This window comes from Amblyomma maculatum, chromosome 3, assembly GCF_055883805.1.
Source record: "Amblyomma maculatum isolate TAMU_Amacu chromosome 3, ASM5588380v1, whole genome shotgun sequence".
Classification (NCBI taxonomy): Eukaryota; Metazoa; Arthropoda; class Arachnida; order Ixodida; family Ixodidae; genus Amblyomma; species Amblyomma maculatum.
Window position 1 is genome coordinate 173715833 of NC_139346.1, and position 13818 is coordinate 173729650.

General features: G+C 41.9%; 1 protein-coding gene across 2 annotated transcripts; it reads right to left on the minus strand.

Moving 5' to 3' along the window:
- Positions 1-3578: 3578 nt before the first annotated feature.
- On the minus strand, positions 3579-13640 carry LOC146196981 (ran-specific GTPase-activating protein-like). 2 transcript variants are annotated; one of them, XM_084598697.1, is made up of 7 exons: positions 13482-13640; positions 12998-13048; positions 12144-12250; positions 10376-10533; positions 6022-6150; positions 5572-5643; positions 3579-4852 (listed from the first exon to the last, which is right to left on the minus strand). In XM_084598697.1, exons 1-7 carry the CDS (start codon positions 13494-13496, stop codon positions 4722-4724), a joined length of 663 nt encoding a protein of 220 aa, XP_084454823.1. In that variant the 5' UTR covers positions 13497-13640; the 3' UTR covers positions 3579-4721. The 2 variants fall into 2 exon arrangements, with proteins under 2 accessions (XP_084454823.1, XP_084454822.1); XM_084598696.1 differs by having other exon boundaries at positions 3579-4855.
- Positions 13641-13818: the final 178 nt, after the last annotated feature.

The window sequence follows — 13818 nt, forward strand, 5'->3', positions numbered from 1 at the left end:
TGCAAAATAAAGTATTTTTTTCTCACTTCTTTGGGTTTGGTGCATGTGATTAAAATACAATTTACTGTGAGCTCATCGCCACACATTTCACATGAAAGTTTGTCTTTATTAGGAAGAAATTGTGTGTAATGTGCGTGTGCCCTATATATGGATAAAATGTTCTTACAGCAGCACATTTCCTTTCTCCTAAAATGGGCTTCACAGAATGCAGTTTATTATTCCATCCTTCCATGCAGCTTGCCACTTTGTTCTCAGTTTCTTGTGCACCAATTCCAAGCAATCTCCGTGTGGCATATTGTTTTATTTGCATATTTCTCGCTGATGCGGCACATCTGCTCTTATTATCCCTGATCCCGTGACTAGAAACCCAGCAGAATTTTGTGGGTCTTCGTGTCTTGACCTTTACTTTATTATATGACACGTCCCATCAGTGCTTCAGCAGCATTTTTCGAATTTAGTGCGGGGAACTGATAATGCTTGCAAGCCATACTAGCACCAGGTCCAAATCATTGAGGTGCCTCGAATGTCAAGGACTAAGGGAGCCATTGTTTACTCATTATGCAAAAAAATGTTTCCTACTATGGGGCGTAGAAGTGCATCAAAGCGTATGAAAATCCTGCAGCTAGCCCATTCACATTGCACGCCTAATCTGCTAGATGGAAACACTTGTCAATATTGCGATCTCAAGAGACACGCAATGCTTCAGACAATACTTATTAAGGCCTTCCATAATAGTGCTGTGTAGTTAAGTACAGGAAGGCATATGTAAAGCTCGTAACCAAAAAGAAAGGTAGACTTAATTTTATGTATTGCAAGATGGCAACTAATACCCCTCAACTAATACAAAAAACTAAAAGCGGAGCTTACACATAACGGTGCAGCTTTCTGGAGCTATGCAACCAATTTTTGTTTTAGCCATGGATGAAGTGTTTTACAAGGACTAAAAAGCACATGTACTCACCAATATGCAGAGACAGTATTGCAAGAAAATTGCGGACCACTAACACTTTAGAACCAGGTGCCCCACAGCTGTGGCTTAATGGCAAAGACAGTCAACTACCGAGCAGGACACTCAGATGTGATCGCTGCTCTTCAATACAAGGCGCCAGCAGACTATGCACCGGCAGTTAAGTTAAAGACCACCAGCTCTCCACCATGGTGTACCTCATAGCCAAGTCGTTTTTGGATGTCAAACCTTATCAGCCATACATATGGGGAAGATCACAGAATCTAAACAAGAAAATAAAGCGGTGACTGAACTTGGGTGTAGCAGGGGTAAGCCTAGACATGATCTGAGCTATTACAAGAAAAGAGGATGCCAATGCTGGTAAAGACCCAGCATGTAGGATATGCATGCCGAACATTTTCAACGCGTGCATACTAAAGCTAGCATTTCTCAATGCCTTACCCAGATACCTTTAGAGATTACTTCCAAGTTTGAAGAGAATTGAAAACCAAAAGCACACTGGAAATGAGAAAACTGGCCATTTCCACCGCATTGGTCAAGAAAAGTAAGAAAAATATGGCACGCGCCTTCCCTTCAGCCAACAGCTTGCCAGTTTTCATAATGCTGCAGTTAATCCAATTAAGGTGCGTGAACCCCCTTTCATCTGGCACAACCTGCATTGCATGCTAGCAAGCCGAAGAATTATTCTTGCTGCTTGAAATAGTCGGGATGAATGTAAAATGTGCCAACTCATTGTTTGTTGGTCCCGCCGTAGTGGCACAGTGGTTAAGATGCCAGACTATTGTGCCAGAGTACCTGGGCTTGAACTTGACCGCCGATGTCTGCATTTCGATGGAGGTGGAACGGAGAGGCATCCATGTGCTGTGCGATGGCGGTGCACGTTAAAGATCCCCAGGAGGTCGAAATTACTCAGGCCTCTACTACGGCACCCCTTTCTCTTTCTACTTTCACTCCCACCTTCCTCCCTTCTTTTATGGCATGGTTCAGGTGCCCACAAAACACGTGCGACAGATACTATGCCTTTCTTGTAAACCAATTTACTATCTGTTGCAGTCTTCATGAAAGAGCACAGTCATCCGGTTTGATTTCTAGCCATGCTTGTTGCACTCGAAACATCTGCATGCTCAGTGATATGTGCCCTACTTCCAACTCTTTATCTGCATTGCTTCCTAGCATCCTGTATAAACCTTTGTTGTCAGTTCAGCACTGTGTTTGTCTATCTCCTTTTTGCCTCATGCTGTTGCACTGCTCCGCTTGCTACCGAGTCCAAGGAGACTAAGAAGTCAGATAATCTGTCTGCACCATTAGCTGCCACCTTCCACTGCATTGCACAGAACACTGACACCTCTTCGTTTCGCCTCCATAGAAACGCAGCCGCCGGTGGTCGGGATCGAACCAGAGTACTCCAGCACAATAATCGGGCATCGTAACCATTGCACCACCGTGGCAGTCATGTTTAACTATACGCGGTTCCTAGACCAGTGCCATGCTAGTGCCAGACATTTAAGCATGCTAGTGCTTGAAGCAAAATTCAGCCCCATGTCACCAGACAGCCAAGACAAAACTTGCAAGGCCATTTTAATAACTGCTCACCCAATACATTGTCTAAGACTATGTGCCATGGTATATACAGTAAAAAGGAAGTAGCAGATGGTCAGACTCTCCCAGAGAAGCTCGATTTAAGTCTCTGCTGAATCCTCTTTCACACAGAAGCCACAGTTTCAGCACGTATCCCTAATCTTTATTTTTGTAGGAATATGCTTGTCATCTGAGCCAGCACAGAGCTTCAAGTAACAAAAGGGCCCAGCACAGGTACACCTACACAAGGTTTTGAACACTGAAGTGAGAATGAAAATTCTCGCTGGAAAAAAAGTTCCGGCACATCATGGTTTCAGTATTCAGAGAACTGGAAAATAAACGCACACAATATCCGACCACTATTAAAGAAAATCAAAGAGAAAAAATGAAGCAAAAAAACTAATGTGCATGCTCTCCATTCTGTCTTTTTATTGCAGTGAGCACCTGCACCTGAGTCTGCACAGTTTCAAATGAGAAGCAGGTTGTCCCTTCCCAAATGTTTCTAAAACCAAAGCAAATAAGCTGCACGAGGGTCACAATGGTTATGGTGGATGCAAAACTGCGTCCAAGCCGTTCCACCGCATGCAAAAAGATTGAAAAGAAAAGCTGATAAAGCAACCCTCAAGTAACCAATCATGACACTTTTAACAAGCCAGTTGATAATGCCTTCCTTTGGCTTGAACTTGCACGAGCACACAGCCTATTCTCTGCAAGCACTGAGAGCGGGCAACATCCATAGCAGAGGCAATGATGACCCATACACCTTGAGCCAAGTGCGAGCTAAAACTGCACGTAAGTCAAACCTATCGAAGTCTGGAGTCTTCATATCAAGCGACAGTGGACGTACAAAAACCATAATCATTAGTTACAGCCACAAATGACACAGCAGCCACTCTCAAAGCCTGCCGGCAGACATGCCAACACTGTCAGCTCACACACGCATACACACAAAAAATGTGGCGACACAATCTGCCATCTCGTATCGATGCATATTCACAATCTTGGCGGCAAAAGAAGCTGTGCTTATGGCATGAAAAAAAAAATAATAATAATAATAACAATAAAAAAATAAAAACTAAGGGCACAGTCGTCCTCAGCCGAACTTCGTTCCCACAGGTGCTCACAAAAATCAAGTCAAAACAAGAGGCATTCCTTGCACTATGAAAGTTATGTGTTGGGGCATTCAACGGCCATGTATAACAGTGAAGTCCAACAAGAAGACCACAGACAGCTGACAAATATGCAACACGAGCTGAACCCAGTCCACGGAAAATAACACTGCAATCGACAGCCTGATTAAGTCAATACGTAGTTATATGTGCACGTGTTCTCTCCCTCATGTGAATGTGGTGAAATGCCCAGCTATCACAACTACCACGCACAGTGGCATTGTGTGAGCACACTAATTAAGCATCCAATACTACATGCAGGAAGGCAGCCACAAAGGTTTAAGAATTACTCCCGGAGAAGTGACTACACAAGGTGAAAATGTTCTTACATTCAGTGGGTAAAATAAGAAATAGCAGGCCGTTCATGAGTTCCGCCTGCATCATGCAAAACACCAAATTTTTCACAAGGATAAAAGTGAGCTCTCGGAGCATGCAAGCAGCCTTGAATGAACTGCAGTAATCATGGGATGCAATGCTCCCAAACATTTCCAGCAGGCAATATTACCGATGCAAATAACTGTGTACAAGGTCAGCTGGCGTCGTTAACACAGACACTGATACCATACACTTCTAGCGAAATATTTTTACAGAGTCCAGATATGGCTCTAGCGTGAAAACAAGTTTTCCTCTTTCAGCCATAGAAACGCATAAGCAGAAAGGACCTTCAGCAGAAGTCAGTAAACCCACTAAGGCATCATCAATGCTTGGCAACTGCTTCTGCCTGAAACTGCCTCCTTAGTTTCCCTTACACCATCCGTCACACATTCACTCAATGTGAGATAGGAACTGTCTGGCAACACGCTATACACCTGCCTCAGCCAATGAGATGGGAGCACATAGGCCCGCCACAGTTTCAGGGGCTATGTGCAATGAAACTAATGTGCCACCGGCTGCGCCGCAAGAGGCGCGAGCATGGTCCCTGCAATGAGGAAAAGGCGAGCGTCGAAGTTTACCACAGTGTGAACACGCAGCTTAACAAGACACTGGGCTGCCCCCTGCTGCCCCGTTCATTGCTTGGGCAACTCCGTTGCATCTTCGGAGGGGCTCTTGGGCACAGAGGTGCTGCTCTCCTCCTTCCCCTCGTCCTTGATGGCTAACGACTCGAGCTCTTTCGTGGGCACTTCAGACTCGGCAGCAGCTACTGCAAGCGAGCAACGAAAATGTACAGCTCACACCCACCACTGTAACCAGCTAAGAAGCTCTCGCATAACAGGCAACTTCGTACAATGGGCAGACGTTTTAAGGCATGCCCCAATGGACCGCCCCAGATTAGTTTCAAAATTCTGGGAAAGGCAGCTAAAATCAAGTTACATCAGTGCGCCTTTCCATTTCTCTCAAAACCACACATTCTTACACTTGTACTACCACTGTCAATTGTCAAACTCTCTGCACCTACAGCATCGAGTCCGTCTGATGTTCACTCAACTGTTCGGTCCAGCGTAATTTAGGTACATCGCAGGCTACCACACTGCTTCAAACAACAAGTAACAATCAAACGAAATGGTTGAAGGTGCTTTCCATCATGCTGGCTCTCACACAATAGTGGAGACCTGTAGATTAACTTCAGCCAACCCGTGCTCTTACAACATGCACTATCTCGGTACATGGGCATCTTTGTACAGACTATATCAAATTCAAGCCACCACAGGCAGAAAAAGAGCACACCAGCTCTAGTCGGCAGTAAAACATTGCAGACACAAAGTCATCATAAGAGGTTAAAAAGCACGACCAGTCTTAGTCTTGCATGTCATACTGTATATTTTGTGTTTCTTCACATCATGAGCTCAATGAAAAACATGCCATGTGCGACAACCCTTCATATACAATTTTTCTTTAGATAAGCACTTTCATACTTACTCATGGCCTCCTTGATTGCCTGTACTGGCATCTTCTTTGCCTCGTCAAATTTCTCTTTGAATTTCTGGGCATCTGAGAAAAGCAAAGCAAAGAAAAACTCAGTGTAGTATCGAAGAGGCCAGCATCCACACCTATTTTGGTTAATATGCGTATCTGTACACACACATACACACACACTCAACACAGACTCGTGCTCAAGTGAATAAAAAAATACTCCATGGTGAATCACCTCAACACACAGGCATGTTTCTGAGCAAAGTAACCCAAAAGGAAAGAGAGTCGGTTACGGCAGGCAATAACGAAAACAAAAAAACATGATTCTGTCGTAAAGAGTAATCAGAAATTTCCCAGAGTCCTGTTACAGTCCTTCCATTGCAAGATCAAATGCATGGTCAATAGCTAAACAAAAACCAGAGAAAGAAGACATGGAGACTAAAAAGAAAGGCTTACTCTCCACACTTCCAAACCGCAATGCCAGCAGTTCTGGCTTCGGCTCTTCATCGGCAAAGTCAGCTAACGTACTCCACACCCATGCCTTGTCACTGCCATGGCTTGGTTTAAGCTCCATACTGGCACTCACTGCAAAAGCACAAAAACAAAATGTGTTCTAAGAAAAACACAGCTCCTAGACAAAAAAAAAAAAAAAAAATTGCAGCATTCTTCTGAATTCCTGTCAGCCCCTGTAGGCACTGATGTGACAACATAGCTTTAGTTTTTCACACAGAATATAGCATCAATGCCTTGTTTAATAGATTCAAAATAAAAAAATAAAAAACGAAAACAAAATAAGCATACCTCTATTAAATGCAAATAGACAATGCACAGTATATAATGCATAAAGAATAAAGTACAAAACTCAACGGCTATGCTTGTGAAAGGTGTTTCAAGGCCACTTCATCATCTCACCCTCACTTACAAAACAATGGCCCAGAAAGAACAATGCCAAACACAATCAATTGGGGTCCACATTCCAACTTTTACCCCTCTTAGGCCCAAGTCCCCGAAGTGCTCACTGATGGGCAAAAGGAGTGGAAGTTATGCAGCAGTCAGTTGAAATACGCATCACAGCCAGCCCTTGAACTTTGAACTCTCTTTTAGGTAACCAGAAACACTGCACCGCTTATTGCAAAACAGCCCTAAACCCTTCTAGTTATCCTGACATCATCTGTCATAGATAACAAAAAGGGGTATTTTTTTTTTTTTTTTTTTTTTTTTTTTGTAGCGAGAGCTACATTGGCCAGTCTCTCACTTCGTCGTGCCTGTCCGTTGCCTGTACAAAGAGCGAAAAAAGAAGTCGTGGGAGGCTGTAGCTGGCAGCTGACATGGACCAGCTCTAACTACACGTAGGGCTTCCTGACATTACGTTTGGCAGGAGCTGCCAACTCAGGCCTCTTCTTTCATATGGGAGGATAATATCACAATCAGCCTGCCAAACCCTTGCATTCACGTTATCACTAGGCCACGCAGGCACGTTCGTATGGCTAAGGTAAGAGCGGGGCTTTATATGTTGGCTGGTAGGTTACGGCGCCATCGTGAAAGTGGGAGTGAAAACAGAAAAAGAGGTGCCGTAGTGGAGGGCTTCGGACCACCGCGCGATAGAGGCTTTCGTCTCATCATACTTTAGTGGTCAAAAGTGCCCCCTATGGCATAAATAAAGCTGAATCATAGAGTAAACTGCTATGTGCAAAATAATAATAATAACTGGTTGACAGGAAGGGAAAGGCCCAGTATCTGTCGCACTTGTTTCTGTGGACACCTGAACAGCAGGGGAGGGAAAGGAGGAAAGTGGGAGTGAAAGTGGAAAGATAGAAAGAGGAGCCGTAGTGGAGGGCTATGTAGTTAATTTTGGCCACCTGGGATGTGCAAAAGCCATCTACTTTCAAGCCGAACCTGAGCGCAGCCATGCAGATAGCTCTCGCGTAACTCCAGGTTTAACCAGAAGCTAAATCACTGTTTTTTTTTTTTTTTTTCCTTCCTTTATGCACACCTGGGAATGCTTCTCAGCAGGAGCCTGCACCTGCCACTGATTTGTTTCAAGTGAATTTCATAACCTTCATGCCTCAAATAAAGCGGTCTTGTATTTCCTGTAGCAAACGTAGCAAATATTCGTTAATCTGCGAGTTCGGTAGCACTCCGTCCACCATTTTCTGTGAACACATGCTTTGCCACCAGCAGTCAGATCCATATATTATATATGGGTGTGTTCAAATAAGAACGGTAATCGAGGTTTCATGACCATTTTCTGTTTTCAACGAAATTTTATATGTGGTGAGCAAATGTCTCGACACAAAGAAATCGGCTTTAGTTTTGCAAGATGTGACGCAGTTTTCTCAGAAAAAAATAGTATACTCACTGCAGGTGGAAAACGCCATTTCTGCCATTTTAAAAAGTTGCAAGTTTGCAGACCTGCTGCTAGCGCACTAAAATTTTGTCATCTATTCTGCCCGCCAAATCTATGCAACTTTTACTTTAATGGGAGTTATTAAAACATGTTTTGTTGTTGCAGTTGATTTAGTAAAAAATTGCAAAAACTGCTCCAGAAGCAACGCGTTACGAAAAATTCCATTTTCAACATTAAATATGGGCATGATGCATTATGTTTTCAAAACATTCTTTTTTTCGTTTATTATTCTAATGATTTTATTAATTTCAGGCAAAATTGGGAGCTCTAGCTGCTAGGTGTGTTCACCCAAGATTCGAAAACAGCAAAAAAGGCACAACTTTGATTCCAATTTAAAGAAGAAACTTCATCAATATTTATGAAAATCCCTCTCAAGAATCCTCACTACCTCATTACAGCCTGAAAACGCATTGCATTATATTGTTTAAAATGATAAAACTAAGTATAAAACTAAGGCCTGGTTTTGAAAATTGTCAATATTCAGCCCTACATTTGACACGACTTAATTCAGTGTTTCAGCTGAAACTTTTTCTCTATATTATCCAGGACTAGCTCTCGATTTCTGCAAAAAATTGAAAGCTCTAGGAGTTGTTCGTTCTTTCTCCATATTATTTTTAAATCGGTGAAAATTCAAATCATCAAAAAAAAAAAAAAAAAGATAACTTTGACTCGAATTTAAAAATCTACCGCATCTTCGATATTTACCGAATTATCCTAAAACAATCCTAAGTACTTTATAAACATCAGGTACTAAAATGTATTGCACTATGTAAACTAAAGATCTAAAACTAAATATAAAACTGAATGCATGTTGTCATTCTATAGAAATGCTTATGGCTTCCACTTAAAGAGTAGGCGTCAAAAGTTTGATTTAGTATTTGCTGAATTTAGTTGTATTTTATTTTCTGCAGTATCTAAAGCATCCTCAATGCTTATTGTCTTTTTCTACCTGTTGGCAGGGTTAATGATAGCTTAAAATGGAATAAATTCGCTATTTCTGGCAGTTTCATGGGAAAACGCAAGTGATGGTTGAACGTTTTCTCTATTCTGTATTTTTTTTTCTTTTTGCAAGGTGCTGTGCTAGTTAATCTAGTTCTTAAATGTATTATTTCATTTCTCTTTTATGAGAAAAACTGACAATACACTATTCTTGTCGACCGAGCCATGTAGCACGGAGCGAAATCGCCATCCACCTAAACTGCAGGTTATGTACTCTGTGTTGCGACATTTGCCCACCACATATAAAAATTTCATTGAAAACAAAAAATAGTCATCGGACCTTGATTACCGTTCTTATCTGAACACACCCATATATATACATCTTTTACAATTCCAAGTATATTGCACAGCTTCGACAAATTGTTTTAATTCCTTTCGATTTTCATTTGGCAAGTTGTGGCGTTTCATTGTTGCCAGTTCTATCAATGCTGACATTACTGAAATTTTGCACATGCTCGTAAAACATTTAACTGCTATTGTTGTGCCCCGAAAAACAAATTGGCTTTCTTAAGGCCTGGAATACACTATGCAGGTTAAAAAATAGTTCGTTTTATGTAAAAGAAAGAAAGGCATCTGAAAAGTTTAACCCCATACAACATACACCACTACAAACTAAATATATTAGCATTTGAGTAACATATAATGTGGCAGTCACCTTTTTCATTTTTTTCATACAACATACACCACTACAAACTAAATATATTAGCATTTGAGTAACATATAATGTGGCAGTCACCTTTTTCATTTTTTTCATACTAAGGGTGTGAACGGGTTACGACGGTAGTGGTATGGCAAAATGTAGACACAAAATCCTAAAAAACCTTGAACTCAAGGCTTTTACAAAATAGAAAAATTTATTTCTACAAGGCAATTCCATTTTTGTCCCTGCCAAAACGGACTTTCTTTGTGCCTGCACCTGTTTCATATGTCTAGTTGTGCACACAACATGAATTCCAACAAATAATAAAGATAATCATTATATCAAGCGCCAATGCAGCATTGTGGATATTATATGCATGCAAAAATTTCAAGTCGACTTACTTTTATACAAAAAAGAGAGAGAGAGAGAAAGGAAGATACTATAAGCTAAGAAAGGGCTCAAAATTTAGAACATTTAAATTTTAGCACAAACGTTTTTTTTTTCTTTTTTGAAATTTTACCCTCAACTGAAATTCACACACCAGGCCCAGGTAATTTTCTTGCAAGGATTAGTGGCCTTTTTGGGTAGAATAGCAGACAGGTTTTATACCTTTGCTTGAAATTATAACCTGACTGACACATACATCAGAGGAGTACCAATATCCACTCCTGGTATGTGGAATTACAATGTCCCGTACTTACAATCCTGCCTGCACATTGTGCTGACAGCATACAACACAATAGAGAAGCAGCAGCAGTACTAACCATAGTGGTTGGCGCAAACTTTGAAGGTCTTGTCGCGGCGCATCAGAATGCGGCAATAGCCGTCCTTGTTGCGGAGGATCTTCACATCGCCCGTGCCACGCTCTTTCCACTCCGGTGGCTCGCCGGGTGTCGAAACATACCGGTACAGCTTGCCTCGCCTTTGTAGAAAGAAAGAAAACGGGAGAATGTCATGCTGTACTTTCAATCTGATTAAAGAGAATACAAGCTAAACGTCTGAGTTGTGGAGCGAAACCGGAAAGTATATGTTGCGCCACAAGTTTCTTTTCCGAATGGTCTACATAGTTATGTGTGCTTGTTATTTATTTGTATCTTGTTACGTGATCCCCTTCTATTAACCTGTTTCCCAAATACACATCGTTCATGATATCATCAGCCTGACTATACCCACTGCAGGGTGAAGGCCCCTCCCATATTTCTCCAATTAACCCGGTTCTGTGCTAGCTGCATCCACTTGACCCCTGCAAATTTCTTAACCTCATCCGCCCACCTAACTTTCTGCCACCCCCTGCTACGTTTTCCTTCCCTTGGAATCCAGTTTGTTACCCTAAGCGACCATCCGTTATCCTCTCTTCGCACTACATGTCCTGCCCGCGCCCATTTCTTTTCGATTTCCACTAGAATGTCGGTAACATGAGATTTCTCTGACCCACTCTGCACGTTTTCTATCTCTTAATGTTACCCTACCATTTTTCGTTCCATAGCCTTCTGCGTTGTCCTCAAATTAAGCAGAACCCTCTTGGTTAGCCTCCACATTTCAGCCCCATAGGTGAGTGCAGGTAAGATGCAACTGTTGTATACTTTCCCCCTAAGCGATACCGGTAAGCTGCTAGTCATAATCTGCAAGTGCTTGCTAAATGCGCTCCATCCCAAACTTATTCTTCTTATTTCCTTTTCATGGCCCGGATCTGTGGTTACTACCTGTCCTAAGTAGACATATTCGCCTACTACTTCCAGTGCTTCGCTACCTAACGTAAACTGCTGTTCCTTCCCGAGGCTGTTGAACATTACCTCATAATGATACAAGTTTACCCTAATCTGATTCAGCCCAGACTAACATTACAATAAAGTTAAACAATAGAGATTCAGCATAGCTCGATCTACAGTCTGTCACCGTGACCCGCTATCGCATGCGCACACGCACTGGTTAATCCCGGCATGGCAGGTTCGTGTGTCAACTTCCAGCACGTGTCAGCATCTAGCACAGTCATGGCAATCTATGGCATGCACAGCGAAATGAACGGTGATGGATCATAGATACAAGCCATGCTATACTGAATCCAGTTTGGTTTAGGCTTGGTTTCCAGGGTTTAATGACCCAAAGCAATCCAGGCTATGAAGAATGTTGCAGTTAAAGGCTCCATGATGGGCGTCGATATCGAACACTACACACGGGCCCCTTGCATTTCACCCCTTCCGAAATGTGGCCACCACGAACAGGATTGAACACTGGTTCTCCTGTCCAGAAGTAGAGCGGTGTGACCGCTGAGCACAGCAAGAGTTAAACAATTTGATGCGGTATTAATATTTAACAGCACAACACAAAGAAAACTGCGAAAAGAGAAAACGAGAAGTGGTTCTCAGTTGTAAGCGGAAAGAGATGCCATGGTTAACTCTGTACAGGAACAAATTCAACAGATAAGAGAAACAAGCACACTAGAAACAAGCTCTTATGCCTGACATACATCAGCTAGCTTTAATGGATGTTGGCATGTCGCATTATCATGCAGAGACAGAACACTGTACTCACAATTGTATAAGAACTTCCTCATCTTCTTCAAGCGTTTTCACATCTATCAATGGCAACTTCATGACTGGCTCAAAGTGTATGTCTGGACTGTGGGAACGTTCGTCCTCCTGGGGAAACAAGGCAAAATGTAGGCCATGTGAACTGAACTTAAGTGTGAAACTTTGGCAACGGCACAAGTTCAACTGGCTTCACTTGTATAGCTTAACTGCTGTCCCAAACGCACAATTCCAATAAGACGAAACGGTTGCTAAAAACTTTCCAGAAGCCTCTGAAATAATAAAAGTGTGCAATATTTTGGCTAATTGGACTGCACTTCTGAATTTGAAAGAGCAATAACATGAGAGGCAAAGGAGGAAGGCGACACTTGCTGAACTCTCTTTTCTCTTGTTGATGATTAGAATTTCTCAGCAGAAACATTAGCCCTTTACCTTTAGACAAAAATCATTTATTTCAATAACAGGACAATTGGTGACAACGGAGGTAAAGAAAAACCTGACTGCACTCTTTATGAAATCAAATGCTGCAGCAGACCGGTTGAAACGAGTCCAATGCGAATTTATGTCTGCTCAAATTATTAGGTACACTAAATCTCCAGTCACTAATGCAATGAACATGGCTTTTGAAGCGCCTGCCCTACTGACCTGCTTTAGGAAACCTTTAGGAAGATTTACTACATGCTCAGTGACGTTGTCATTCAACTCAGCTTAGCACGAGTCGTTCGGGCCGAAGGAAGAAAATTACATCAACTACAGAAAAATAAATTATCGACACAACTCCAAATACAAAATCCACACGGCACAAAAACTTCACAGCAAAAATGCATTAAAACCACGCGAACCAAAAAATGGGCTTACATGTTCACTGACGCTGTCATTTCTGCTTTTCTCCAGGCAGCCCGAGTCATTCTGGCCAAGGAAGAAAAAGTGGCTAAACTACGGACGCACTGACTGATTTACACATCAACGGACTCGGCAGTAAAAGCCACACAAAATTACTGAGTAACTTATTGCATTAATAAACAGCATAATCGAAAAGCCGCACTCAGTTTACAAAACTGCAATTTACACTTACGACAAAAGCATTTCATCTGACATTAGCAGAAACATGCCACTTTGGTACATGAAAGATTGCTTTCCGTGGTTATTTGCATGCATTTAAACAATGCACTTGACGGTGCACTACGGGTGCTTTATGCATAGTCTTTTAATTTTAAAAGCACAACAGGTATAAGCCTATTAAAAATAAAGACCATTCTTGACCAATGGTTTCGATAGCGGTATATAATATGACTTGAAACAAGTTGCATAAGCCATGCACGTTTTTCACACGCACACTTACGAGTTCATCACCCATTATTCCGTGCGATTGAAATGGATCTTAAATACCGATCTCCTAAGATTATTTTTCCTAGCTTTCCCGCTCAGCTGCTCAGCAGAGAACGCGAGAACGTTTTGACGATGCACCGTTAATGGGCACTGTGTCTGTGTCCATCAAGTGAGTTCAAAGGGGTTCAAAGAACAACTGAAAGCAATGTGAGGAAAATATATATATTTTTAAAAACAACTTATTCAATAAATTTATGAACTAATTAGAGGGTATAAAAATTTTCAAATGGTGTGTAAGGCAAAGCTGACGCTGACGGAGCGCTCTTGCAGAAATCGGCAACTATGTGCAC

Coding starts and splice junctions, on each gene's coding strand:
- LOC146196981 (XM_084598696.1), bottom strand. Junction 6,151..10,375: donor AGTTTGCGCCAACCACTATG/GTTAGTACTGCT, acceptor GTGCTTTTGCAG/TGAGTGCCAGTATGGAGCTT. Junction 5,644..6,021: donor GCGGTTTGGAAGTGTGGAGA/GTAAGCCTTTCT, acceptor TGCTTTTCTCAG/ATGCCCAGAAATTCAAAGAG.